The sequence below is a fragment of the Podarcis gaigeae genome (genome assembly GCF_964106915.1).
Source record: "Podarcis gaigeae genome assembly, chromosome: 2".
Taxonomy (NCBI): Eukaryota; Metazoa; Chordata; class Lepidosauria; order Squamata; family Lacertidae; genus Podarcis; species Podarcis gaigeae.
The window spans coordinates 39553606-39581279 of NC_139679.1; the positions used below are offsets into that span (position 1 = coordinate 39553606).

General features: G+C 40.3%; 1 protein-coding gene and 1 long non-coding RNA gene across 2 annotated transcripts in view; one reads left to right on the top strand and one right to left on the bottom strand.

The window, feature by feature from the left end:
• Positions 1-745: 745 nt before the first annotated feature.
• Positions 746-27674, bottom strand: part of LOC310838420 (myosin-1B) — an 88856-nt gene continuing 61927 nt past the window's right edge. Inside the window, exons 1-40 of the mRNA XM_083725778.1 lie at positions 24584-24770; positions 24336-24383; positions 22512-22753; positions 22239-22382; positions 20445-20601; positions 19617-19644; positions 18251-18368; positions 18075-18167; positions 17872-17935; positions 17679-17777; positions 17474-17577; positions 17246-17384; positions 15477-15595; positions 15238-15387; positions 14256-14426; positions 13564-13867; positions 13339-13409; positions 12936-13023; positions 12736-12853; positions 12030-12153; positions 11810-11946; positions 10604-10859; positions 9354-9596; positions 9069-9245; positions 8838-8983; positions 8646-8736; positions 8172-8561; positions 7306-7432; positions 6639-6757; positions 5879-6075; positions 4938-5121; positions 4684-4849; positions 4233-4357; positions 3664-3972; positions 3364-3567; positions 2862-2987; positions 2600-2770; positions 2401-2505; positions 1811-1906; positions 746-1029 (exon numbers count right to left, since the gene is read on the bottom strand). Of these exons, the coding sequence (XP_083581904.1) occupies positions 877-1029; positions 1811-1906; positions 2401-2505; positions 2600-2770; positions 2862-2987; positions 3364-3567; positions 3664-3972; positions 4233-4357; positions 4684-4849; positions 4938-5121; positions 5879-6075; positions 6639-6757; positions 7306-7432; positions 8172-8561; positions 8646-8736; positions 8838-8983; positions 9069-9245; positions 9354-9596; positions 10604-10859; positions 11810-11946; positions 12030-12153; positions 12736-12853; positions 12936-13023; positions 13339-13409; positions 13564-13867; positions 14256-14426; positions 15238-15387; positions 15477-15595; positions 17246-17384; positions 17474-17577; positions 17679-17777; positions 17872-17935; positions 18075-18167; positions 18251-18368; positions 19617-19644; positions 20445-20601; positions 22239-22382; positions 22512-22715 (5817 nt within the window). The 5' untranslated portion in view covers positions 22716-22753; positions 24336-24383; positions 24584-24770 and the 3' untranslated portion in view covers positions 746-876. Of the gene's footprint in view, positions 1030-1810; positions 1907-2400; positions 2506-2599; positions 2771-2861; positions 2988-3363; positions 3568-3663; positions 3973-4232; positions 4358-4683; positions 4850-4937; positions 5122-5878; positions 6076-6638; positions 6758-7305; positions 7433-8171; positions 8562-8645; positions 8737-8837; positions 8984-9068; positions 9246-9353; positions 9597-10603; positions 10860-11809; positions 11947-12029; positions 12154-12735; positions 12854-12935; positions 13024-13338; positions 13410-13563; positions 13868-14255; positions 14427-15237; positions 15388-15476; positions 15596-17245; positions 17385-17473; positions 17578-17678; positions 17778-17871; positions 17936-18074; positions 18168-18250; positions 18369-19616; positions 19645-20444; positions 20602-22238; positions 22383-22511; positions 22754-24335; positions 24384-24583 lie in introns of the transcript that reaches the window.
• Positions 1857-27674, top strand: part of LOC310838507 — a 178210-nt gene continuing 152392 nt past the window's right edge. Inside the window, exon 1 of the long non-coding RNA XR_014560997.1 lies at positions 1857-1927. This is a non-coding gene — a long non-coding RNA (uncharacterized lncRNA). The remainder of the gene's footprint in view (positions 1928-27674) is intronic.

Here is a 27674-nt window from a genome sequence, read left to right on the forward strand (position 1 = left end):
TATACTATATCGTTTTGTCAATTGCTGTTAACTGAAAGGGGCAGGTATAACCTCTGCTCATTGGCTTGCCATAAGTCCCTCATACTAGTTGGTCCCTAGAGACAGAGCCTTTTCAATGGTGGCCACACACCCTTGGAACTCTATCCCAAAGAAATAGGATTGCTCTGTTCTTAAATGGAAGTGAAAAATGTTTAAGTCTGCATTCTGTAAGTTTGATTTTAAATTGTTTTAATCTGATGTTGCTTTGAATTATTTGAATTATTTCATTTGTGTTTTAAAATTTGAACTGTGGCTTTTAATAATGTTTCATAAGCTTCCTTAGGAAAGCTTTGGCCTGAAAGGCAGCATATGAACATTGTAAACAAATGAAAAAATATCCAATGATTCCTCTGAAACTCAGCTGCTGAGAGGCAACAAATAAAGGAGAACTACTGCATTTTGATGCCTTTCTTGTTGACTTTGCAGAATCAATTGGTTGGCCACCATAGGAAATAGGATGCTAGACTAGATGGGCCTTTAGGCTCTTCTTAAGTACAGTACTTGCATTTTAGTTTTGATAATCAGAAAACTGAGGCACAAAAAAAGAACAGCTATATGTGAATAGAATAACTATGACAGTCACAACTGACTACTTAATCTTAGTCTAAGTGCTCACTTAATCTTATTCACCACTTTGGAGACCCACCAGATGAGGAAAAGCTTGAGATAACACCAGGAGGGTGAGATTCACAAAAAGAATGGCACATTTTTATGTATGCAAAGGTTTCTACAGTCTTTATTTCCTAGACACCGAGGACAGAACAAACAATAATTACACATCAAAGTGATGAAGAGCTTCACATTTTGTGTATTTCTTCAGTCACCTTGAAGTTTTGCTTATTCTTCACTTTTGACTGCCTTTCCAGCATCACGGGATTTCACCCGCAGTTTGTTGACCTGTGACTCTGCAATGTCAGCCCTCTCTTCAGCTTCTTCCAGCTCATGCTGAATCTTGCGGTATTTGGAGAGGTTGAGGTTGGATTGTTCCTCCTGAGAATAAAATTATGAAAACCATATTATTAAAAATCCAACTTCTCTTTTATTTCAACCATAACCAGGTGATTGGGAGCAGGATGCTAATGTCTTGATTCTTCATTATGTGACTATGTGATTTAACTATTGTTACAAGTTTGTAGGCACCAGTTTATGGAAACCCAGCCAGATGGGTGGGATATAAATTAATACTACTACTACTAATCATCATCATCATCATCATCCCTATAATCCTAGCAAGTGTTAAAATATAAACCAGGCTAGCAAGACTGCCTAAGTAGTAGATCCATTGAAATCTTGTAGAGTCTTCTTAGTCATGACTAATTTAAGTTTCATTTATTTCAATGGGTCCACTCTAAGTTTAATTAAGTCTGGATTCAACCTATAGTTTTCTCCATGCTGGGAAAATGTTCAGTTCTTAATTTTCTGCCTGTCAAGGAAAAAATTATGAGAAATCTAGTCTAGACTCCCAATTAAAAATATGACAGATACACATAAGTCAAAATTGTTAAAGTGTAACTATCCACTCCTTTAATAATCATTTTAAAAAATGATATTCCCCATATTTGTGTTATGCAATATTCTTGCGTTCATTACTTAATTAGTATTTCCATCTCACAGTTTCCTTTTGATTCTTGCTTTTCTTATTTGTCGTATCAGATAATGTGCCACTGTTTAGGACTTTGGCCCACAGGCATTTTAATGAAACTCATTACAGTAAATATAATCAGATTTATTTGAAATGTAACCATTGTTCCATCTTCAGTGCAATACTTACAGCTTCTTCAGATTGTCTCTTATAAGCTTTCACTTTCATTTGCAGTTTGTCCACCAGATCCTGAAGCCTCAGAACATTCTTCCGATCTTCCTCAGACTGAACAAATGGAAGAAAAAAGTGAGTTTATATAATTTAAAATTCATTCCTCAGTTTGATTTTCTTAAATAATATATTTTTCTTGAGTGAAACTTGCACTATGTGTTATGGGAGAGCATTCCATGGATTAGAGAGGTTGAGGGCTAGATAAGAGGAAATGAATAGCTATTAATGTTTTTTTGGCAGGGGGCTGTGCATTGGCCGTATTTTTGGTTGGTTGGGGATATCAGGGCATGGGAATGCAGTGACATGTTTATGATGATATAAGTGATGATATATGATGATATAAGTGATGGAGCTGCTCATATTGTAATAGGGGAAAATAAACAGTTCATGTAATTTACCCCATTACAAACCTTTGATGAAGAAAATATTTTTGAAAAGAATTTATCTCACTCTATTTCACTACTATTAAACATTTCCAGTTTGAGTGTTCAATAACTTCAGTAGCATTTCTTTCACTGTATTATTGAAAAAACATTTATCACCCTCACCTGGTAGGTCAGCTCCTTGACCCGTCTCTCATATTTGCGCACACCCTTGATAGCATCAGCACCACGCTTCTGCTCGTTTTCAACTTCAGCTTCCAGCTCACGTACCTGAGGAAGGCACAGAAGAAGGGAGAATTTGCATTCCATTGCATTCTTTACGTTCAAAATGTATAAAGACTACAGATATATGGGGAATACGCACTCTGTTCTCCAGTTTCTGGAGCTGCTTCTTGCCACCCTTCATTGCCAGCTGTTCTGCCTCATCAAGACGGTGTTGCAGGTCCTTTACGGTCTGCTCCAAGTTCTTCTTCATCCTCTCCAGATGGGCACTGGTGTCTTGTTCCTTCTTGAGTTCCTCAGCCATCATGGCCGCCTATTAATAAAGTTGCCAAACCAGTTCAAGAAATCAGCCATACTAAATGTATACAGGTACAGATCTCAAAAGGAAACTCCCTGCAACTCACATCAGTGATGGCCTTCTTGGCCTTGTCTTCTGCATTGCGGGCTTCTTGAATAGTCTCTTCCACTTCACCTTGGATTTGTGCAATGTCTGTTTCCAGCTTCTTCTTGGTGTTAATCAAGCTGGTATTCTGTTTGGGGAGAAAACATACAGTATTTGAAAAATTGCCTTAAAACAGCTAAGACAGAATTTTTAAAAGGCAGGAAACAATGACATCTACTTAGAAATGAACTCAATGAAGCTCTGCCTCAAATCCCCAGAGTTTCAAATGAGATGGAAATATCATAGTATGCATACCATCTAATCATAGAGAAATAAGCTAAATAGTCATGTCCACAGACGTTTTGTATAAGAGCAAGCAAAGATTATTTAGGCATAGCTTTGTTTCATTCAAGTAACATGGCTAAAGGTGGAAGAGGATGGAAGAGATCATTCCCCAAGATAAACAGCCTGCTCTTCTCTACTGGTTAATGAGAGGTGGGGCACATTACATATTAGAAGCTTACCTGTGTGTGAAGAAGTTGCACACGCTCACTGGCATCCAGAAGCTCCTGTTCAGCCACTTTCCTGCCCCTCTCTGTCTGTTCCAGAGCTGCACGGAGCTCCTCAATCTCAGCCTGCATAAGGTTAGCTCTGCGCTCAACCATGGCCACTTGCTCCTTCAGATCATCCTGGCTCCGAACAGCATCATCCAAGTGCAGTTGTGTATCCTATCAAACAAATTATTATGAGACACAAAGTCCTTAATAATAACATGGCAAGTCCAGGATTTCACTTTCAACTGTGTGGCATTGCACTGTAGATACCTTAAGCTGCCCTTGTGTGTTCCTGAGGTTCTTTAATGCCTCAGCAGCTTGGCGGTTGGCATGGCTCAGCTGGATTTCCATTTCATTCAGATCTCCCTCCATCTTCTTCTTTACTCTCAGGGCATCATTCCGGCTCCTGACTTCAGCGTCCAGTGTGCTCTGCATGGACTCTACTACTCTCAGATGATTCCTCTTCAGCTGATCAATTTCTTCATCTTTCTCTGCAATTCTCCTGTCAATATCAGCCTTCACCTGATTGAGCTCTAGTTGGATGCGGAGGATTTTGCCTTCTTCATGTTCCAGTGAGGCCTTAAGAAAGCCATTTATATTAGCTATTAATAATACACTAAAATAAGTGCCTCCTCTCCATTTTATTAAAATGCATTCGACATCATCTTTAAAAGGAAATATTTTGTGCATTCTTTCCTCCAGTCAACAGCAAAACAGAAGTGTCCATCACGATTCTGTTAACACTGTTAGTAATTCTTTAAGTGTTTTATATCATAGAACAAGAAACTTTTATCCTGTTTTCTCTAAGAAGAATGATATATATATATGTGTGTGTGTACCTCAGCTTCCTCTAGAGAAGCCTGCAGTTCAGACTTCTCTTGCTCAATCTGCTTCTTCACTTTCTCCAATTCATGGATAGCCTTTCCACCCTCAGCGATCTGTTCCGTGAGATCAGAAATCTCCTCTATTGGTTTTACACAAAGTAAAGAGAGATAGATGAATAGTTTAGTTGTTGTAATATGGATGATGATACACAGCATTTGGGTGGGATGGGGGTGAGGGGTAAAGTGCTTTATTTTTTAATTTCAGCTCATCCTTGTGAAATAGATTAGTTGTTCTGCACACACAGTGCATGACCTTATGGACACCAGAGTCTGTCCTAGAATCAGGGAGAAGGCTTGTTTGAAGTTATATGATTCAGCTAGTTCTTTAGAAGTAAGACATAGCTTCTCAGTTTTGTGCCTATAGTATTCTAAACCTGCTTCTTAGAATATACAATTATTAACTTACGTTGGAGATTCTTGTTCTCACGCTTCAAGGTTTCCAAGTGATCCAAGGATTCCTCATAAGCATTCTTCATCTTAAAGAGCTCTGTGCTGAGAGAGCGAGACTCCTTCTGGGAAGCTTCCAGTTCAGACTGGGCTTCTTCAAATTTCTGTTTCCAGTCTGCCAGAATCTGCAAAACACCACCAAGAAATAAGCAATGAATTCATTAGACCTGAGAACTTCATGCAATATGTTCATTAAAAAAAGTCAAAAAATACCTTATCAAAGTTCTTCTGCTTCTTATCTAGAGCTGCACAGGCTGCATTGGACCTTTCCACATCAATCATCAGGTCCTCCACTTCATTCTGTAGCCTTTGCTTTGTCTTCTCAAGGGAAGCACATTTGGAATTCACAGCTTCTACGTGCTCTTCAGCATCCTGCAGGCGCTGGGCAAGTTTTTTCCTTGAAGAAGATAAAAAAGTCAGTAGTAAATTGCATGAATCTGCTTGGGTAAGCAGGAAGGTCTATTATCCTACCAGAGGCATTGCATAACTTCTGTTACAGACATCATAGAGGGACAGAAGGAGGGAACCCCAAGGTGTCCAAAAGTATAAAAAACATTTGGGGAGAACTTGTGGGAGAACCCCCAAAACAGCCCAGTGAGGACTTTCAATGCTAAGTACCCACAGAACCCTGAATCAGTGGGAAAACCTGGGTGTTGTGTAGGAATGAAGTGGGCTGGCTGATTGGTGAAGAAGTGAGTGCTACGTTGGTGGCCTAGAAGCCTCCAAACCCTCACTGATTGGCTGGTATGAAAGGGACTTCCTGAATGAGAACAGAGGCATACCCAGATGATCTTGTACCCATGGCAAGGAGCTGTATCGGTGCGCCCCACCATCATTTGTGCCCCTCCCTCCCTTTTCTTTCCTCCTGCAACTCTCACCCTCTCTCTCTCCCCCCCCCCCTCGAGTGCTCCACTCTCTCTGGGCACTTTGCTCACACTTCTAATAGTGCCACTGCCTGATTGGGGAATGGGCCACAGGGCTGCTGTAACAGCCCAGAGCAGCAGAGGAGCAGCCTGGGGTGCATGTGGACAAGCAAGCAGTCTCTTAACCACTCCAAGCAAGAATGGAGAGTTGCAATTTTTGAATTCCTAGTCAAAAATATTGCAATGTTTTGTAGCAGAATAACACTTTTTATCTCAATCTCCCCAACATACTTGGCCTCTTCTAGTTCTTCAGTGCGCTGGATTGCATCAGTCTCGTATTTGGTTCTCCATTGGGCAACTTCACTGTTTGCCTTGGACATGGCACGTTGCAGCTCAGCCTTTGCTTCCTGTTCCTCTTCAAATTGTTCCCTGAGCAAGTCACAGTCATGACGAGCAGATTGCAAGGCATGAGCCAATGCATTCTTAGCCTGGAGAAATTAAAATATTTGTTAAGTGATTTGCCTAGATTTTTTTGTGTGAAGTTAAGTATCCTGAGTTCCGTGGATCTTTCTGCCTAGCAAGTATGTTTAGGACTGCAGTCTGAGATGGAAAACCCATGGACTTCCAGCTCCCATCGCCTCAACCAGTATGACCAATGGTCAGGGATGATGGGAGTCCAACAACACCTGGAGGAACACAGATTCCTTATCCCTAGCCTAATTAATTTTTGGGGTGGGGGTGGGGATTTATTTCCATGACATTGCTGTACAGCTCAAATATCAGTTCATTACATATGGTTTTGTCTGTACAATGTTGCTGTTTTTAGTTTGTTAATTTGTGTTTTGATGGTTGGATTATTGTTGCTTTTATGGTCGCTTTTGAAGTGTAAACTGCTTTGAGCAACTCAAAGAATAAAAGGCGGTATAATTTTTAAACAAAAAGAATATAATTTCTAAGATATTTCCATAACACTTTAGCCCTTTACAGCAGCATGCAGGATTTGCAATACAGCACTGAAAATCCATTTATTAGATCTAGTCATAATGCCCACCTTTGTTTCTTCTTCAAGTTGCCTCTTCAGTTCTTCAACCTGTTGAGTAAAACCTTGCTTGCCTCTTGAAAGTTGAGAAATCAAAGCATCTTTTTCTTCTACTTGGCGAGCAAATTCACCTGAGAAGAGCAAAAGAAAATATTTGATAGGACTGGAATAAAGTTGACTGAAAAAACTGTACTCAAGAAGAAATGGAACAACTGGGAGTTTAAAAATAATAAAATTAGCTATACAGTCATGTCTGAGGTTATACATAATGCCACATAAACCCCACATTCCTCAAATACTAATCGAGAAGAGCATACACTTTCACTTTTCTTCCTGCTATGATATACACAAGTACTCAGATCAGGAGAGCTTGCACCACGGATGTAGAAGTGAAAAGTTTAGAACTTTACAAAAAGTGGAATGATCTGATTGTAGAAGAGACTGTACATTTGGCTGAGAGCACTTGCTTAGAGACCACGTGCCACTCTCTGACTTTGGAATCACAACCTTGATACATTAATTACGTAATTTAGTGTTGTATAATGCTATTCTTCACATTTTCAATGTTGTGATCCAGCTGCAAGTTACATTTCTTACGAGAATTTACAAACAACTTTCACAGTGTATATAATGTGTTTCAGTGTGTAACTTGCAGTGTGTAACCAGTCATGTGCCTTACCTGCTTCTGTCTGCAGACGTGCTCTTTGAGCAGTCAGGTCATTAATTGTGCGCTGGTGCTCTTCCTCCTTTGCTTTAACCTCACTCAGCTGATCTTCCAAGGAGCGGGATAATTTCTCAAGAGTTGACTGAAATGGGCAATTGGAAAAACATTGAAATAGTCTTCAAACTGATATATGAGTAAGAACATTCTTTAAAAAGAAAGTAAAACTATGAAAACAATACAGATAATTTATAAATTTGTATTTATGCAAATATAAGTTTCATTGCAGCCTAAGTAAATGACAGCATACATTTAAACCAAATTCTGAAGTTTGGCACAATTTGACATGGAAATTACAAACTTTGCAAAGAGCTAAAATCCAATAACTGTGCTACAATCTATTAATTTGATTGCATTCCTCAAGTCAGATTCTTATAGGCAATCTTTGAACACAAAGTCTTCAATATATTAACACACACAACATAATTTCATGAAACAGTGGAGGAATGTGTTTACCTGTATATTCTTTAGAGGTGATAAAATATATAAACACCTAATTAATTCATCTAGCAATTACATTGGCTACCCAGCAGCAATTAAATATTGTACACTTAGGAGCAGACCTTTTACAGTCTAATCTTAAAAAAATATTGCCCATTTTTCATATATAGTGTACCTTAACAAGTAATTCTTGGCATCCAGAATATGTTTTTAGTACTGCTTCATTTGCTTATGCCATACAATCTGACTTTGCTTCAACTTTAGCCTAAGGTCAGGTTTAGAGATGTTCTGGCAGCTTAGCTCTTAGAAAACCATGTGTCAAATGCTTATGAGATGATGCAGTAGTTCTTGCATCCCTTCCCTAATGCACTGAAGTACAATACCTTCGATTTAGAGACAGATTCCATATTACTGGCAAGGTCATCAATTTCCATCTTCAGCTCACTCTTCTCCTTCTCCAGCTTCTGTTTCACACGTTGCAGGTTATCAATTTGTTCCCCAAGTTCAGCTGCACTGTCTGCATGCTTCTTGCGGAGAGCAGCCGATGTGGCTTCATGTTGCAGAGTGGCCTCTTCAAGGTCCCTGCGCATTTTCTGGAATTCTGCCTCACGTTTCTTGTTCATCTCAATCTGAGCTGCGGTTGCCCCACCAGCTTCCTCCAGACGCTCACTGATCTCTTCAAGTTCTCTGGAGAGATCAGCCCGCTGCTTCTCTGCTTTGGCCCGAGATGCACGCTCAGCCTCAATCTCCTCCTCCAGTTCCTCAATACGGGCCTAGAGAAAGAGAAGCAACCATTAACAGAGTCTTCCCTGATGAACTGATTTTCATATGATGGAGTCAATATGTGCTTGACTTGCCTGTAACTCCTTTATCTTCTTCTGAAGCTGGGAGCCCAAGGCCTGTTCATCTTCAATTTTGCTTTGTAGCTGGCTGATTTCAAAGTCTTTCCTTTTCACAACAAAACACAAGGTTTTCTCAGTCAAATTCTAAGAGGGCTGGGTGCCATAAAGAGCTCCCAAAAGGTCTTCTAGACAGTAAACCATACTTACTTCTTAAGCTTTTCATCCAGCTGCTGCTTATCATTCTCCAAATCCATTGTGGATTCCTGGGCCAGCTTCAGATCACCTTCAAGCTTCCTCTTGGATCTTTCCAGGTCCATGCGAAGTTTCTTTTCTTGCTCCAGGGACCCTTCAAGCTAAAGACAAAAAGGGGGAAAAGACTTTGTCACTCTAATGCTACCTTCACCCCACAGTTATTATTCTGCATGTGTTGGTGCTTACATCGTCCACTTGCTGCTCCAGCTTGGTCTTTGCTTTGGTCAGAGTATTGACTTTGTCCTCCTCTGCTTGCAGGTCATCCAAGGTCTGTTGATGGGCCTCTTGGAGGGCTTTCTTTTCCTTGGTCAGTTTGGCAATGTTCTCATCCAAGACTGCCATCTCTTCAGTGAGGTTTTTCACCTTTTAGAAATGAACAAACAGATTCAATATATCATTCTAACCTGGAATGACAATACTGTACTACATTCTGACTATTGGTTGCAGATCTGAGCACATTGTGATCATTACCTTGTTTTCTGTGGCATGCTTCTCCTTTTCCACCTTGGCCAGTGTTAACTCCAGATCATCAATGTCTTTCTTCAGCTCTGAGCATTCATCTTCTAGTTTCCTCTTTTTGGCTGTCAGCTCAGCATTCATTTCCTCCTCATCCTCTGCCCGTTCAGTCAGCTCCTTAATTTTAGCTTCCAGCTGAATTTTGGTTTTGATCAGCTGGTCACATCTCTCCTCAGCATCTGCCAAGCCATCAGATTCCTGTAGGTTGAAAACATGTTTTTAATGCATCTCTCTCGTCTTGTTGAGTTAAGAAGTAGGTTTTTAGTTGAGACATACACCACATAAGCAAAACTTTGATAAAATTCCTTTACCAGGGATTCAAGGACAATCTGCACATTGATATGTAACTGTGTGTGTGGGAGGGGTTTCTGACTTTGGGAAGTTTGGCCTTTGCTAACAGACCAGAATAGGGGTGCATTGAACAAGGGAAGAAGGTAATAAGGTGTACAGTGTAGTTTAGCATAGGGAAGATAGACAGAAGGCAGCTAGTGGAGACATGAGCAAGGGTTGGAGGCAGGGGAGAACCTAAGCAGTGGGTTGAAGGAGGAAGTGGACAGAGACATGTGTGGAAGCAAGAGTTATCAGGCAAAGGAAGGGAATGTGGGATAAAAGTAATGAATAAAAATGAAGAGGTGGAACTGAGGATTTTTCTTCTTCTCTTTCTATCTTTCCTTGTTCCTGCACATTATTATATACTTGATATCTATAATTATCTTTTTAAATATGTTTTATTAGCTCCAAAAATTCTTGGCACTTTTTGAAATCTTGTATCCAATCTATAGGGGACGTGGGTGGCGCTGTGGATGAAACCTCAGCGCCTAGGACTTGCCGATCGCATGGTCGGCGGTTCGAATCCCCGCGACAGGGTGCGCTCCCGTTGCTCGGTCCCAGCGCCTGCCAACCTAGCAGTTCGAAAGCACTCCCGGGTGCAAGTAGATAAATAGGGACCGCTTACTAGCGGGAAGGTAAACGGCGTTTCTGTGTGCTGCTCTGGCTCACCAGAAGCGGCTTCGTCACACTGGCCACGTGACCTGGAAGTGTCTGGCTCCCGGCCTCTAGAGTGAGATGAGCGCACAACCCTAGAGTCTGTCAAGACTGGCCCGTACGGGCAGGGGTACCTTTACCTTTACCTTTTTATCCAATCTATATGTGTCAGGCATCGAGTCACTTGGACAAAAACATTTAATGTTACCAGTGATGCTTACAGATTGGACTTGGAGCTGCAAGTCATTCTTCTCTTGCATCAGAGACACCATTTTTTCTTCCAGCTCCTTCCGTTTGGCCTCTGATTTGGCAAGCTCTTCTTTAGTTTTCTCAAACTCTTCCTTCATGTTGGCCATCTCCTTCTCTGACTCAGCACTCTTCAGCAGAGGTTTGATCTTGAAGTACAACTTCATCCAAGCCCAAGTCTTCACATTCATGAATGAGCGGACATTGTACTGAATAGTGAAGATAGACTCTCTGTAAAGAAAGCAAACTAAACCTTAAGGACGATTCCAAAATAAAATTTGTTTTCAAGTTTGTTTAATCTGTATTAAACCTGCATGTGTTGATGAACTCATTATCAAACTGGACTCATTGCCAGTTTGATAATGAGCGCTCACATCTTCCTTTGTGGGTGCCCTTTGCAGGGCCGCACACAGCACCCCAGTCACGTGGGACCCACCAGCTGTTTGGGCTGGCCTCCCTGTGCTAGTCATTGGAGGTTCCTGCCAAACCTCAGTCAATCAGCACCACAGGGAGGTGGGGCCAGTTGCTTAAATAGGCGGCGGTTCTGGAGCTTCACCCACCCAACCCTCCCTTTCGTTAACCTGCAAAAAGCATTAGACAATGTTTTGTGTGTGCTGCTACGTCTTTGGATGGTTGCTGTTGAAGAGCCGGGAAGGAATTTCCCTGCATTGTCAGGTTTTGCCTTCCCCATAGCAATTTGTAACAACTTTGGCGGTTTTAGGCCTTGGGTGGAATCCTTTAGTCTATCTTCCCTAAATGGGGTGTGGGGGGGTGAAGTGGTGACTCAACCCCCCCGCCCCGTGGCAGCGATTCCAGGGTCCCCTCTTAAAGGGGTTTATATATGGGAGTCATTGGCCATACACTGAAAGGTTGTCAGTGAACTCCCCTGCATTGCAGGGATATGGGGTGGGATGCCAGCATACACAAGCCTCTTGCTGTGCATGCTCCCATATCCCATTCACCCTGAGGAGCTCCAGTTCCCCCAGCTGGGGGCTGGGAGGGATACATGCCCAATGCCTAAGTCAATGTCTTCCTACATCTGAAAGGTTTAATAAAGTTGTGGCCAATTTTTATTCCATAACACATTGTCACAAGTTATTATTCCTTCTGGTGGTCTCTTGGGGCCAGGGAGTCTCCTCCTGGGCACACAATGAGTCCTGTTACAGACTATGAAACTCTACCTCCTTTCCATCATTTTCTTGAACTCCACTCTCATCAGGTAACCACGGCAAACAGCTTGGGTGCGTGTAATCAGCTGTGCCAACTTATCATCTCTCATCTCCTCTAGAGTACCCAAAAGGCCAGCTTTGAAGAACACCTGGGAAAAGAAAATATACAAAGTATTAATCACTATCTCAACAAACTCAAATATTACAGTCTTGTAATAAAAAGTAATTTTACCTTTGTGTGGCCAAATTTATATTGGGTATGGTCAACATCGATAGAACCGAGAAGCTTCTCAGAAGCTTTCTTGCTATCCATGAACTGTCCCTCTGGGACGGCACTTGCATTCAATATCCTGTATCTGTTGAGAAAAGCTTACAGTTTTTATTTTGCCAAAGTATTATGATAGCTGGCACTAACTTCCACAATTGTTTTTGTTACAGAATAATATCTGAAAGAGATTAAAAACTGAATTTGGCTGTGAAGTAAAACTTATGTCTAGGGAAACTTTCTTAAACATGATGAACATTTGAAAAGATGTTTCTTAGTAACATGATCTTACTGCAGGTGGCCTTTCAGCTTATCTAATTATGCTGCTGCAAGCTGATGCAATATAAGAAGTTCCATTGCTGTACAGAGAGGTACTGTACACAGCTATTAAGGAAGTACACAGCCTATCCCTGATATACCTTTTTATTATTTCATCCCAGTTCTCTCAACCACATTCAATATAAACATACACTAATCATCCACCAGTGAGCTCTTAGTTGATTTTCAGCATTCTTAAAAGTTTAACATGTACAAAGGCTGAAATCCTAACTACACTTACTTTTACTTTAGTGGGACTTATTTCTTAGTGCTTTGGATTATACTGCATTGTATTGAAAACATATTTTTAAAGAACTGAGAAGCATAATAGTAAAATAGTATGGCACATACAGACCTCTGTTTAAAATCACCATAAATGATCCTGCTAGGGAATCCCTTTCTGCAAATTCTGATACCTTCCAGCACTCCATTACATCTCAGTTGATGCAATACAAGTTCATGCTCCATGGCACCTTAGAGAACATTAGAGTATGGATTAATACTACAGGGTAGAATTTCCTTCTCTTTTTTATAATGTTTACTCAAATGTCTTACCAGGTGTTTTAGTTTCATTGGGGATGAGACAGCGCACAAAATGAGGGTGGGTGCTCTTCAAATTGCTCATCAGCTTGTTTAAATTCTCCTATGAGGTCAGAAATATTTGTTTTACCTGCATGTTGATGTTTAATACACAAGAAAAAGCCAAATTTTCAACTGAGACACAGCCCACCTCTTTGACATTGGAAGCTGCTGAAGATATAACTATAGATAAATAGATTTTGATATATAAATATACTCTTTGTAGACAATCTATTTTGAACATATTGATCTCATTTATGTTTATTTTTTCCCCCTCTCAGATTTTGTTATGATTTGACAAATCAAAATATAAGCTAGGAAAAAGACATTGATTTAAAGCAAGTTTATTTCCCATTTCACGAACAGAAGTTGTGCTTACCCTAAAGAGAGCAGATACAGTCTGGAAAGAGGAACCCTTCTTCTTGCCACCTTTCTTGGCGCCGCCACCCTCTAAAACATAAAAATTATAAAATACATGAATGAAATTAAAATCCTTCAATGAATTACATAAACATATACCACTAGAATTTAAAGCAACCATCTCTTTAAGTTGCTAATTATGGGTTATGTTCATGAGCCAATTGCAAAGTGCAGCAGGAATTACCTTCTGCAGGGCGGTCAGCAAATAGCAAAGCCAGTGTCTTCATAGATGATTTCTGGTAGAGCTGAATTACACTTTCATTCAGGGGGTCCTTGTTCTTGTCCAGCCACCCACTGATGTTGTAGTCCACAGTGCCGGCATAATGGACCAGGGCAAAGTGAGCCTCAGCCTTCCCTTTGCCAGGTTTGGGCTTTTCAAAGTTCTTGCATTTGCCAAGATGCTGTTCATAGAGCTTGTTCTTGAAAGATGTGTCTGTTGCCTTGGGGAACATGCACTCTTCTTCTAGGATGGAGAAAATGCCCATTGGCTGGAGGGAACAAGGAGAGTAAAAGTAAAATTACTAAATTAAATTAATAGAATTGTAGAGTTAGAAGGGACCCTGAGGATCATCTAGTCCAACCCCCTGCAATGCAGGAACATGCAGCTGTCCCATATGGGGATTGAACCTGTAACACCGGTGTTATCAGTGCCACACTCTAACCAACTAATGTAATTAGTATTTGACAGTAAAAGTGAACTATTCATAGTGCACATTTAGTAAAATGGCATAGTCCTGCATGAAATTTAGACAAAAGCATCATCACAATTTCTGTTATTATTATGGAGCTATTCATTTTTATAATTAAGCATAAGCTTAAGCACCTTGCTAAAACAGGGATTGTTTGCATGTGCTAAACAAGTAATTTTTAAGAGACCTTCTCAATGAGTTCAATGCAGGCAGCCAGGTCCATTCCAAAGTCAATGAACTCCCAATCGATTCCTTCTTTCTTGTACTCCTCTTGCTCCAGCACAAACATGTGATGGTTGAAAAACTGTTGCAGTTTCTCATTGGTGAAGTTGATGCAGAGCTGCTCCAGGCTGTTGAACTAGACAGTGCAAATATATCGTATAAGAGACGACCATGTTTAACAGTATTCTTCATTCTAGTTTTCTAATGGTTAATATTAAAAACCTTACATCTCTTCAGGTTTCTGCAATTATTAATGGTTTTTTTACAGTTATTGACAGTAATTTAAAGTCATATCACAGGGTGCCCAAACTTTTTTCAAAGAGGGCCAGATTTGATGAAGTGAACATGCGTGAGGGCCGACCAAAGTTGTTTTTTTACAATTTTACCCCAAAGTAAAATTGGGATCGGGCGGGCTGGTTTTGGCCCCCGAAACGAACTTTGGACATACTTGTAGGTCTACTCATTATTTTCTCCTTTGCTGAGCCCAAATTCATGCATATTCACTGAACGTACTGCTTCCAGTGCTTTCAGATACATTGCTTACACTCTGTCTCACTCCAGATATGCTTTGGATTTATGAACCATGCTCTTCATCAGTGGCGTAGTGTGGGGGGTGCGGGGGGGCCGGCCGCACCGGGTGCAACATCGGGGGGCGCACTCGCAGCTCTCTGCCCCTACCGGGTTAGGGGGCGCAAATTACTTGCCTTGCCCCGGGTGCTGACAACCCACGCTACGCCACTGCTCTTCATAACAAATCATATCTACAATTCCTTATCACTGCCAGATATTTCTGTGTCTGGCATCCTCTCCAGTTAACGGCTTGGAAACAATTTCACTCCTTCATTGCCTTGGCATTGAGAACATTATTGAACAACACTCTTTAATTGCTTAAAGGTTTTGCTGTGACTATGTTCTCACACTCTTCCCTCAAGGCCCTGTTTCCTTACATCAAAGATCTCAAAGCCAGCAATGTCCAACACTCCTATGAAGTGCTGCCTAGGCTGCTTGGTATCCAGCTGCTGGTTGATACGGATGACCATCCACAAGAACATCTTCTCAAAGACAGCCTTAGCCAGAGCACCAACATTGTTGTACACCTATAAGAATAGAATGACAACAGTCAGCAGATAATTGGAGCAACAAAGTGGAGTCCATCCACCATGAGTTTTGTACTGCAGATCATTACCTGCTGGACTGTTTGGCCTTTGGTGACAAACTCATTGCCGACTTTGACTCGGGGGTAGCACAGAGCTTTCAGCAGATCTGCTGAATTGAGATTCATGAGGTATGCAGCCTTGTCAGCAACTGAGCACAGATATGAGAGGAAAGGTTTATGAGCCCAATATATAATATTTTCTACATTGGATGAATGAATAAACAACACTGCTTGTATAGAAATACTGCTAGAAATACTACAGATCTTACTAAGAATACAAATAGAAGAAGCAGAGTAGTAAAATACTTTCCCTAATTTTTTAAAGATGTGACTGATTTTTCAGTGATTAGAAGCAAGAATAGGTCTGCCTCTCTGAACACAAATTAACTTCCTGGTGTATGACATGGAAACTACTAATGTAGAGCTGCCTTTGAAGATGATTTAGAAACTTCAGCTGGTACAGAATTTGGCTGTTAGGCTGTTCTCTGGAGCAAGGTGGTATAGGGCCTTCTCGGCAGTGGTGCCCTCTCTGTGGAAAGCCCTCCCATTAAATGTCTGGGAGATAAAGAATTAAACGGCTTTTAGGAAACAGCTGAAGGCAGCCTTGTTCAGGGAAGTTTTTTATGTCTGACATTTTATTATTTTTTAATATTTTGCTGGAAACCCAGCCAGATGGGCAGGGTATAAACGATAAAATAATAATAATAATAATAATAATAATAATAATAATAATAATAATAATAATAATAATACCAATCCTGACCTGACTGCAGTGGTTGGGTCCAATTCAAAGTGCTGGTTTTGACCTATAAAGCCTTAAATGACTCAGGACCACAATACCTCAAGGACTGCTTTTCCCCATAATGAACCTATCTGGATTCTGCAGTCATCATCTGAGGCACTTCTTTGTGTGCCTTCTCCATGAGAGGTCCAGAACAGGCCTTTTCTGCAATGGCTCCCCATTTGTTGAATACTCTGCCTAGAGAGGGAGGCTTGCCTTGTTTATATCTTTAGGCGCCTGGCAAAAGTGTTTCTCTGTAAGCAGGCCTTTGGCTGATTAACATTCTATGACCTTTTAAATGTGTTTGGGAGAAAAGAGTTATTGGTTTGTTTTTGTTTTATTAGGGAGTTTTGTGTTCTCACTTTGTATTTCTATGCTGGGAACCACCCTGCGATCCTTGGATGAAGGACAGTATACCAATTTAATAAATAAAATAATAGCAAATTAATCAGCTAAAACTACATGTTTGTCGCTAGAGGTGTCAACTTGAATCAGATATTGGGCTGGGGCTGGGTAAGCACTGCCCTGCATAATTGATCCCAAAATGCATCACGTGCACACCATTTGAATGGCAATGCCCATTAACTTTTTTTGTTGCGTACAGCCCCTTCAAATACTTTATGGGAGGGCGGCAAAGGGACCTCAGCCCCTAAGAGTTGACTCCTATGTTTGTGGCTAAGAGATTAGTTGGGATAGATTTGGCGGGACTATGGCAACCAAAATTCCATCACTGTTATTCAAATTTCTAGATTGTATCGACTTTCAAACATTTTCTGGCTTGACTTAGACAAGAAAATGAATATAAAATAGTATAAGGCTAGACACATCTACTCAAAATTAATCCTCATTGAACGCAATGAAACGTGCAGGTAAACGTTAATCAGACTGTAACTTTAGGCTCTCATTCTTATGCATTGGACTTCAGCTGTTCAAGTGAAAGTTAGGAGCAGCTGAGGATTAAGGGCATTTTTTGGTTGAAGGCTTTTGCTCATAGTCCCATTGCAAATTCTGTAAATACCTTCAGTGCCATCTGGCTCAGCCTGCTCCTCACGTTGCTTCTGCTTGAACTTCATGTTCCCATAGTGCATTACAGCTCCAGTTAGCTTGTAAATGGCTGTCTTTTCTTCAGAATTGAAGCCCAATATGTCAATGGCACTCTGACAATTGAACCAAAATGTGCAAGTGAATATTTTTTATATTACCTCTAGTTGATACTCCAAAAAACTCACTTGTTCATGCTACTTACATCAGTTGCCATCAACTCTTCTTGATCATCTATGCTGGGAACAGTGATCTCACCCTGACTCACAAAGTGAAAGTCGTATGGGTTGGTAGTAATCAGCAACATCTCTGAATAAGGAGAAGCACAGATTTGCATCCATTGCATAATCCAGCATCAGCACAAGATTTTAGCAACAGCAGCAGCAGCCACTATAACAAATGCCTCTTACCAATTAGTTCTGGCTTCTTGTTGGACATGATCTGATAAAAGATGTGGTAGCTTCTTTCAGCTTTCAGCTGGAAAGTAACTCTGGACTTCTCTAGCAGATCTGGCAAGAAACAGAAGCAACCAATTAAGAAACTAGCGAGTGAAAGAGAAAGCAAGTGAGAGAGCGAGAGAGAAAGAAAGATCCCATCCCTTACATGTCTCAATGTCAGCAGAAGCCAGTTTGCCTGTGGCACCAAAATGGATTCTGATGAATTTACCCTTTAAACAAGAAAAGGCATGTAATTACAAATCCTATGAGGCAGATTCTGCAAATACATTACTACAGATTTGCTGTATGATGACCACCCTTAAAAAAGTGAAGGTCAACTACTATGTTCAGATTCTGCAGAAGACTTACAAAACGCGAGGAGTTGTCATTCCTCACAGTCTTTGCGTTTCCAAAAGCCTCCAGCAACGGGTTGGCACTGATGATTTGATCTTCAAGGGTACCCTGCAATGTATGTATTATTGTAAGATTAATTATATAGAGACTGCATCAAAACCACATTTCATCCTTTCTAACAAAAAGCTTACCTGCATTTTGCCTTGTGCAACCGGCTCATCCTTTTTCTTGTCACCTGTGGCGGCAATTGTTGCAAAGTACTGGATGACACGTTTCGTGTTCACAGTCTTTCCAGCACCAGATTCTCCACTGTTGATCAAACACATATCAGAGCGTTACATGGACTACTGCAATGCGCTCCACGTGGGGCTACCTTTGAAGGTGACCCAGAAACTACAACTAATCCAGAATGTGGCAGCTGAACTGGTGACTGGAAGTGGCTGCCAAGACCATATAACACTGGTCCTGAAGTATCTACATTGGCTCCCAGTACGTTTCAGAGCACAATTCAAAGTGTTGGTGCTGACCTTTAAAGCCCTAAACGGCCTCGGCCCAGTATACCTGAAGGAGCTTCTCCACCCTCAACATTCAGCCCAGACACTGAGGTCCTGCTCTGAGGGCCTTCTGGCAGTTCCCGCACTGCGAGAAGTGAAGCTACAGGGAACCAGGCAGAGGGCCTTCTTGGTAGTGGCGCCCGCTCTGTAGAATGCCCTCCTATCAGATATCAAGGAAATAAACAACTGTCTGACTTTTAGAAGACATCTGAAGGCCGCCCTGTTTAGGGACGTTTTTAATGTTTTGTTGCTTATTCTTATTATTATTCTGTTGGGAGCCACCCAGAGTGGCTGGGGAAACCCAGCCAGATGGGTCGGGTATAAATTATTATTATTATTATTATTATTATTATTATTATTATTATTATTATTATTACCCTGCCAATACCCCATATTATTAGAAAGGAATATTAGAGAGGAATAGCCAGCAAGCAGCACATGTTCTTCAAAGCCTACTAAGAAACTAGGGGGTCAGATAAATGCCCCTCTTCTATAGAAATAAAATTGAAATTTTGTATAATGCAACTGTAGAACTTTCAGAAAACTAGAAGAAGAAGAAGAAGAAGAAGAAGAAGAAGAAGAAGAAGAAGAAGAAGAAGAAGAAGAAGAGTTTGGATTTGATATCCCGCCTTTCACTCCCCTTCAGGAGTCTCAAAGCGGCTAACATTCTCCTTTCCCTTCCTCCCCCACAACAACCACTCTGTGAGGTGAGTGGGGCTGAGAGACTTCACAGAAGTGTGACTGGCCCAAGGTCACCCAGCAGCTGCATGTGGAGGAGCGGAGACACGAACCCGGTTCCCCAGATTATGTGACTGCCGCTCTTAACCACTACACCACACTGGCTAGATCACTGGAGATTTACTGTACCAGCATTTAAGAGGACTATACATGTAATTGAATCTTTCCTCCCAGGTAGGATAAGGTAGTTTTGACAAAATTCCTTTATTGTCTGTTGTACTGTATCACAAAGTCAGCATTGATTTCATTAAGGAATTAAACTTACGTAATCAGGATTGACTGATTCTCACGATCTGGAAAGATATATAACAAAAAAGAACTTGTTATTAATTTAGTGCAGCTATGGTTCAGTGTGAGCTAACTTGAGGAAAAGTCCCATTAAACTCAGTGAGACCTGGTTCTGAACAAACATGCTTAGGATGACACTGCATGTAATTATTAAAGAACTTGCAGTGGCTTGCATACAAGCAGGTCATAATAGGTAAGAAATATGCAGGGCAAAGCCCAGATTGTGTATATGCTATGATGCTAGAGGAGCTCAGCCATGCACACAAAATACATCCATCTGTATTTTTTACAGCTTTTGTATCTTTTACAGCTTGTGGGATTTTTTTTTTTAAGGAAGTATATAGCTTCTATGGCTACAAAGTATGCTTAGAAATGTGTGGAAACCATTTGATGAAATATGGGAAACTGAATTAGTTTTCCATAATTTGAATGCATATTCATTGCTTTTCCCAATGACTCTCAAAACTGTGTGTGCCATTTATGCATGTGTGTATTAATTATAAATAGCTCTGCATGAATTTAGTTTAAGGAATGAATTCAGCAATATTGGTATTTTTTCTTGTCAACAATTGTTGATTTTTAAGTTTTGTATTCTTTTTTGGTGAAAAAATGAGCCAACGTTACTTTTTGAGCAGGAATTGGACTACATGTATTAGCATGATTAGGGAACTTCTTAATTTGTTTTGAGCCAGCTTTCTAATGCTTCTCTATATGCTATCTTAACAGACCTCCACATTTCCTAGGAAAGTTATTAAGGTTTCTCTTGAGAAAATGTTCGCTCTTTCAAAGAGATCCATATACTCACCAGTTAACATGAACTGATAGGCATTGTCAGAGATGGAGAAGATGTGGGGAGGGGCCTCTTGACGCTTTTTGCCTCTGTAGGCAGATACCACTTCTGGGTTGTACACTGGCAGCCACTTGTATGGATTGACAGTGACGCAGAAGAGACCTGAATAGGTCTGGAAGAAGAAAAACATATCTAGCTTGTTTTATCCTGTCTATTGTAACACACACACACACACACACACACACGCACACACACACAGCTTTATTGTGGTCCATAGACCCAAAATACACAGTACAACAATAGTATATATCAACAGTTATTAAGGTGTAAGAGCGGCCTTGCTAGCCAACAGAGGAGCCTATTGTGGATTTTTCTAATATTCCCAATAGAGTTTAAAATGCAGTTAGCTCACAACTTGTACAAATTTAACTTGCACAATTGCAGATTTACATACTTGGTGACCGGAGAGCTGAAATCACACAGATTAAATGCCCATAATGCAGATTGCTTTAAAGCTCTTCCTGGAGCAGGTTTTCCTGGCATGAAAAGAGTTCTCAAATTTGCTTACTAGGCTCTGGGAAGGTCTCACACAGGCTCTGAAAGGCGCTGACAGAATATTGCAGGGGCCACCCAAGACCTCTCAGAGCGTAGTAAGCAAGATGGAGAGTTTAGATGCTCTTTGCCTTGCATGGGAGGCAAGGCATGCTTGGCACACTGGCTTCAGAAAGGTAGGGATAGTAAAGTGGGGGCAGTTTCAGAGTTGTTTTTGGCTATACACAATTTTGGTTTTATGCACAACCCCCCAGAATGTAACCCCTGCAAAGATTGTGAGTCAATTGTATTTATTTCCCGAACTAAGGAACTTTGAGCTGAGCAGGATATTCAGGGATATATACTTAGGACAGGATGTTTATCATTGGGAATGAGGGAAGAGAGAAAAGAAAAGAAAAGAAAAGAAAAGAAAAGAAAAGAAAAGAAAAGAAAAGAAAAGAAAAGAAAAGAAAAGAAAAGAAAAGAAAAGAAAAAATACAGTGGTACCTCTGGTTAAGAACTTAATCCGTTCCGGAGGTCTGTTCTTAATCTGAAACTGTTCTTAACATGAGGTACCACTTTAGGTAATGGGGCCTTACGCCGCTGCCACTCAATTTCTGTTCTCATCCTGAAGCAAAGTTCTTAACCCGAGGTACTATTTCTGGGTTAGCAGAGTCTGTAACCTGAAGTGTTTGTAGCCTGAAGTGTCTGTAACCCGAGGTACCACTGTATGTGAGTAGACTTTTGCCACATTCCTGTCCTTGATTGATACAAGACACTAGGAACATAATATAGGATCTGGCAGCTAATAGTTACTTTGCCCACAAAAGAGCAATACAAACTGGCTAACTGATACAAGGTAGAAACCTAACATGGTTGTGTGGTGTGAGAGAAGAAAGTGATATTTGGGAGGTCTTAAAGCAGAGGTAGGAAACCTGTGGCCAGAAGTGCAGTTAGCTAATTTTAGGCATTGGTCTTATGAGGCTACTTCTTTAGATGGTAACGTGCATTACTTCATGTACTTCAAAATGTGGTAAGCTAGCCCTGCTGCACTTAGAGGGCATTTTGCTGCAAGGGACCCTGGACTTCTGCCCCAAAGTCAGAACTGCCTATGGCCCTCCAAATATAACTATATTACAACACACTGTCCACTGATCATGCTAGGTGGAGTTTCTGGGAGTTAGAGTCTCATCTGGAGAGCCACAGACTTCCTCACCCCTAGATTAAAATCTAGTTCCACCATAAAAAGAGGGGCATGTTACTTCAGAGTATACTTACATAGATCATCCAGGCTGCATAACGCTCTTTGAGGTTATACAGGACAGCAGGTTCATGGAGGTGGGTCATCATGGCCATGTCCTCAATTTTGTCATATTTGGGAGGATTCATAGAAAAGACTTGATCTTCCTTGACTGTTACAGACTGGGAGGAAAAGGATTAAATGGAAGATGAACAAATATAGGACAGACAGCCAACCAAACAAAAGGCCAATTTATATCATCTTAAAAAGTAGAGATGAGGCAATTTTAACAATGCATTCCTTCTACTCACTTCTCCGTTTTCCGTCTTGACTGTGACCTTCCCTCCTTCCCTGGCTGTGACACTGGCCTTCACATAAGATATCTTAGGATCTGTCACAAAGACTGAATTCTTTGCATCAAAGGGCTTGTTCTGGGCCTCAATTCTCTCTTTTTCTGGCTTTCGTAGAAAGGGGGCAGCTGGCCCAAAGATGGCCATCTCCGCGTCTGAAGACATGACTGCGGTTTATAGCACGCAGCTCAGCAAACGAAAAGCTGAAGGAAAGAAAAATATGAATCATGTAAAGAAAATGTGGACATATGTCCAATATACAACTTTTCCTTTGGAGTTACATCCTGTATTTCAGAGAGTTGGCAACATCCAGCTCCATTGGCACTTAGAACCAAGGTCCTACTTTTCATATGGAATACCATATACTTGGCACCTATAGATTCTGAATCCTGAAATCTAGATATTTTCAGGTCTGTGGAATTTGTTCAGTCATCCATTACACCGGATTATATAAACTGCAGAAGCTGAAGGAACTGCCAGGGTCAAATTACCTTATTGGTAGGTTGGTTGGTTGGTTGGTTGGTTGGTTGGTTGGTTGATTTATTGTTTGCTTTGGTCATTTTTTATATTTTGTAAGCCACCCTAGGAATTGATACTGCAGTTGAAGGATAGAGTATAAATTATCACATAAATTCTTTTTTTGTAGCCAATAAGGAAGAAGATTAAAGTGACTAGACTGTGCTTATCAGAGCAAGGCTACTGTTTTCTTTCTTATTATATGAGTTAGAATATAATATTATTTTGATTAAAAACAAAATTCAATGCCCATCTCCAGTTGGTTTTGTACTGTTTTTAAAACTATTTTAGTTTTTATGTCTTAAGATGCAAAAGGTGATTCATAAATATACAAATAATAATTGTTCTCTTTTTGTATCTTATATTTATAACTAGCCAAAGACTATCATTTTAGTTCAAGTGGCTTACACTTTACTGTTTTATCAGTGCACAATAGACTAAGGTGCCTCAAGACTGCTGTTTATTACAAGACAACTAACTATCCCTCTATAAAATGATTCTGTACACCAGATACTAGATTTCATCCCCTACAGACTCATCCAGATTGAGCTACTTCAGCCCGCTTGAATGCTGGAATTGCAGGAGTTTGTAGCTTGAACTGTATTATTGTGTCCTTTCGTGTGCCAACAAGCAAGAAGTTCTGTCAAGCAGGATTAACTTAGGAAGCTGCCTTATACCAAGTCCAACCATTGGTCCATCTAGGTCAGTATTGTCCATAGTATTGTCCAGGGTTTTAGATGGGACATTCCCAGTCCTACCCAGAGTTGTCAGATATAAAACTTGGGACCTTCTGTATGCAAAACAGATGCTCTACAACTGAGCTACAGCCCTTCTACACTGCTACCTGTTATGTTTACAATTAAATTAGAAACCATACAACTTTCAGCAGGAATTGCGTACTCCCTGCACAGTAGAACCCCATGTCAAAATTATTCATACAGCCATATAGACTATGGCCTTTATGCATACATGGTATGATGTAGACTGTGATTCCCTACCATAGTGCATCCTTTCAGAATTTGACCCATGGGTTTGTGCTATGGCAGATGTTCTATTAGAGGGGATAGTAAAAGAATCAGTATATTCAAGGCCAGTTCCCAAAATTGACTTCCTCCTGCTAAGTGGAATGCTGCTTTATAACAAAATTTGATATAGCTATACATGTTCCATAAAGGTTGGGAGGAAGCAATTAACCCACTGAAAAACATGCAGATCCTTTCCTACCATGTATCTGACTTTCCCCAGGGAATTAATAAATCAGTGTCTTACCTTGTGTGGTATCAGGTGGACTGTAAAGCAGGGTTGAGCTGCCCAATACTGTAAAATAAAAATGATAGATCCTTTATCAAAGGTCCAGTAATAAATTATAGAGTAGCAACTGATGGGCAGATTTTAAATCCCTATTGACACAGGCTATCTGTGCTCAGAAATGTCAAATGCAGCAGGAATGTACTGGGATGTAAAGAATTCAGGGTGAGATTCTATTCCTTTTAAACTCGAGCTTCTCACACTCTTACCTTTAAGCTGTTGGTGCAAGGACATGAGAGGCTGGTCCCAAGACTACTTATATAGGAAGTGATTTGCATACACAGCAGCCTCCTCTTCTTTCTTCGGTCAAAACCTTTTTGGCAGCCTTAACTCCCAGCAAGATTTCCATTCATATTTGACGCGAACAGATATAATTAGATCTTTCAGCTCCATGAATCAATCTAAAAATAAATTGACAAGAGGAGGGAAGAGTGGGTGGCAGCCTATATATTGTGGTCTGATCCTGATACCAATTTTGTGTTCTGGTAGAGGAGAGAAATATATGCATCTGATGCTGTTAGGGTTCAGTGGGAGTGCAACATATTGCTCAAAGGAAACCCATATGCTTATGATAGAATGAATGGCAGTAAATATGTTTTAACTGGTAATGAGAGAAGAGGAGAAGGCTGGTGAGTGCATAGTGAAGCTGAAATAAATATTTGTAGTAATTTGAAATTTGCTAAATTTTCCAATTTTACTTTTTTCAAATTTGGATTAGGAAAATTCAAATTCATCTGAAGTATTGAAATGTCAGTACTTTAGTCAAATATGTTCTTTTTTGGCAAGCATCAAATATAAAATTTTGCACGCTGTGAGCTATCAAACATCATCAAATAAACACCACTGTGTGTAATCTGTCATGTGCTGTCAGATACCGAATACAGTTGCTTGCCAGACACCAAATACAAATGTTAAGCACCATTGAATGTTAACTGTGAAATACTGTACTGTTATAGATTAAATGAGTGCTTTTTTTTTCCTTAAAAAATGTTTAGGGGTACTCTCATTTTGGCTGCTCCAGCAAGCATCTGGTTGCAAAAACACAGTTTATAAGGCTAGGAGACATACACAGGCTAAACATTTGCTAAATAGCATGTTGCTAACTATCTTGTTTCTTCTTAAATAATTACAGCCATGGGGGGAGCCTAGTGCTTACTGGGAAGGCAGAGCAAACGAAGGGATCCTTTTTCATTTCAACCATGATCAGAATAGAGACACACACTCTATATCACACACGCAACTCTGCACAGCTAGGAGCCTTGTGAAAGACTCTTTTCCTAAGAGTCCTAGCCAAACTTGGAGGGCTAATCTCAGTTTTCATAGAATCATATGGTTGGAAGGGACTCTGAGGCTCATCTAGTCCAACCCTCTGCCTTGAAGGAATCTTTTGCCCAACGCAGTGCTTGATCCCATGACTTTGAGATTAAGAGTCTCATGCTCTACCGACTGAGCTATCCCAGGTCTGATCATGGTGTGGGAGTGACAGATAACCACGGTGCTTTCCCAGTAAGAATTATGTTTTCCTATTCCTGTAATTATTTAAGGAAAAACAAGATACATGGCTGCATATTACATAGTTGATCAAATTTGACCCACAGTCTTTCCCTCTCTCCACTCCACATTTTTCTTCCTTCCCTGCTTCTCAGTTCTTCACAATCCACTATCTTACTTTTGTGTTCCTTAATCCTTTGACTGAAACTTCTAGTTTCTGTTTTCTTGGTCTGCAAAGTGGCACTGGATGTGAGAGAGAAGCCATTCATAATAAGTTGATGGACCTTGTAGAGATGGAGGTGCAGAAATGAAGCACAATAGTGGTAAAAGAATTGAGGAAAGCAAAAAAGGTGGTTTGAAACTACTCACAGTCTTCTTCTGCACAGTCGCCCAATGGGATGAAAAAGACCAGTGCTATTTTTCTAGAAAAAGGTGACTTGTTCTCTTATAATGGCAATGGCACATACCGGAGAGCTGCCAGAACTGAGTTCTGGCAAGTTCTGGCTGGGGGAAAAGCCATGGGAAAGACCTTTTTGGTCAGTGTCAACTAAAATGAGAGAAAATATTCAAAGATGGCACTACACACCCATGAAAAGCCACAGGGTAAATTTTAGCTATGTTCCCTTTGTAACCTGATATCACACCTTGATTTGCTCATCCTTTGTCTCCCAGATTCTGCCTTGAAACTACCAACCAAAGCTAGTTTCTGACTTTTATCATGGTGACTTGCAATCCCTAAATTAGTGTCCTAATTCTCAGCTACAAACAATGCCTGCATGACAACCACCACATATTCATTGAATTTTACCTCCCCTTTGATCCTCAGACAGGTCAGGCATAACAAATTAACCACTTAATCCCCAAACAAATTTAAATGCAAGAATTACATTTTATACCATTCTCATGCTTTAAAACAAAAATATATGGCTTACATCTTGCTGCTGCTAATTAAATAAATAAATAAATAAATACTCCACATTTTCACATGGGGACTTGAGGTGGCTTACAGATAAAAATAAGAACTGCCAAAAACATAATAAAACAATAATTAAAAAACAATTGAACATTGATAAAATTAAATCTATATAAAATCTATTAAAACCATATCAATAATGACAGTAAAACAGCATAGCACCAGCTCTTTTGTTAAAAGCAGTCCATTCCCAAAAGCCTGTTGGTTACAAGAAAATCTTCATCTGCCAGCAGAAGGACAAGAAGGAATTAAATTTTGAGTCATAACTGCAACCTTCTTTGTGAACTGCTGATCGTGGAATATTACATATATCAACTACCTGGAGAATTCCTAACACACAGGAAATAACCGGAAAATATTCAACATCAAAATCTGTATATGAGAAACCTGAGATTCAGTTTATTATTTTGTCTTACACAGATTTCTAGTTTAACTCTTATATATCTCTTTGCTATGTTCTTACTGTTCCCATTTTCATGCCTTCACTCTCCTATTCTGCAGCCCCCTTTGCATATATATCCCATTCTGATATATGTTACTGCACAGTTAAGATGAACTGTGCAAGCCTTTCAGATTATTCAGCTACAGAATGTTAAGTTTGTAGGTGCTGTACACATATGTGTGCTTGCTTGTTAATAAAGTATCTTTTCTAAATTGCTATGTTGAATCTGGAAATTTATGCTAAACACCACACATGGTACCAGGAGTGAAATACATGATTTCTGGAAGTTACAATGGAATATTTGCAGGCTTTGCTTCCATTATATCTCTTACATGAGGCAGCTGAATAATGGAAAGAGAAATTTAAAACAGCCATTGTTTTCCTGTCGGTGTGA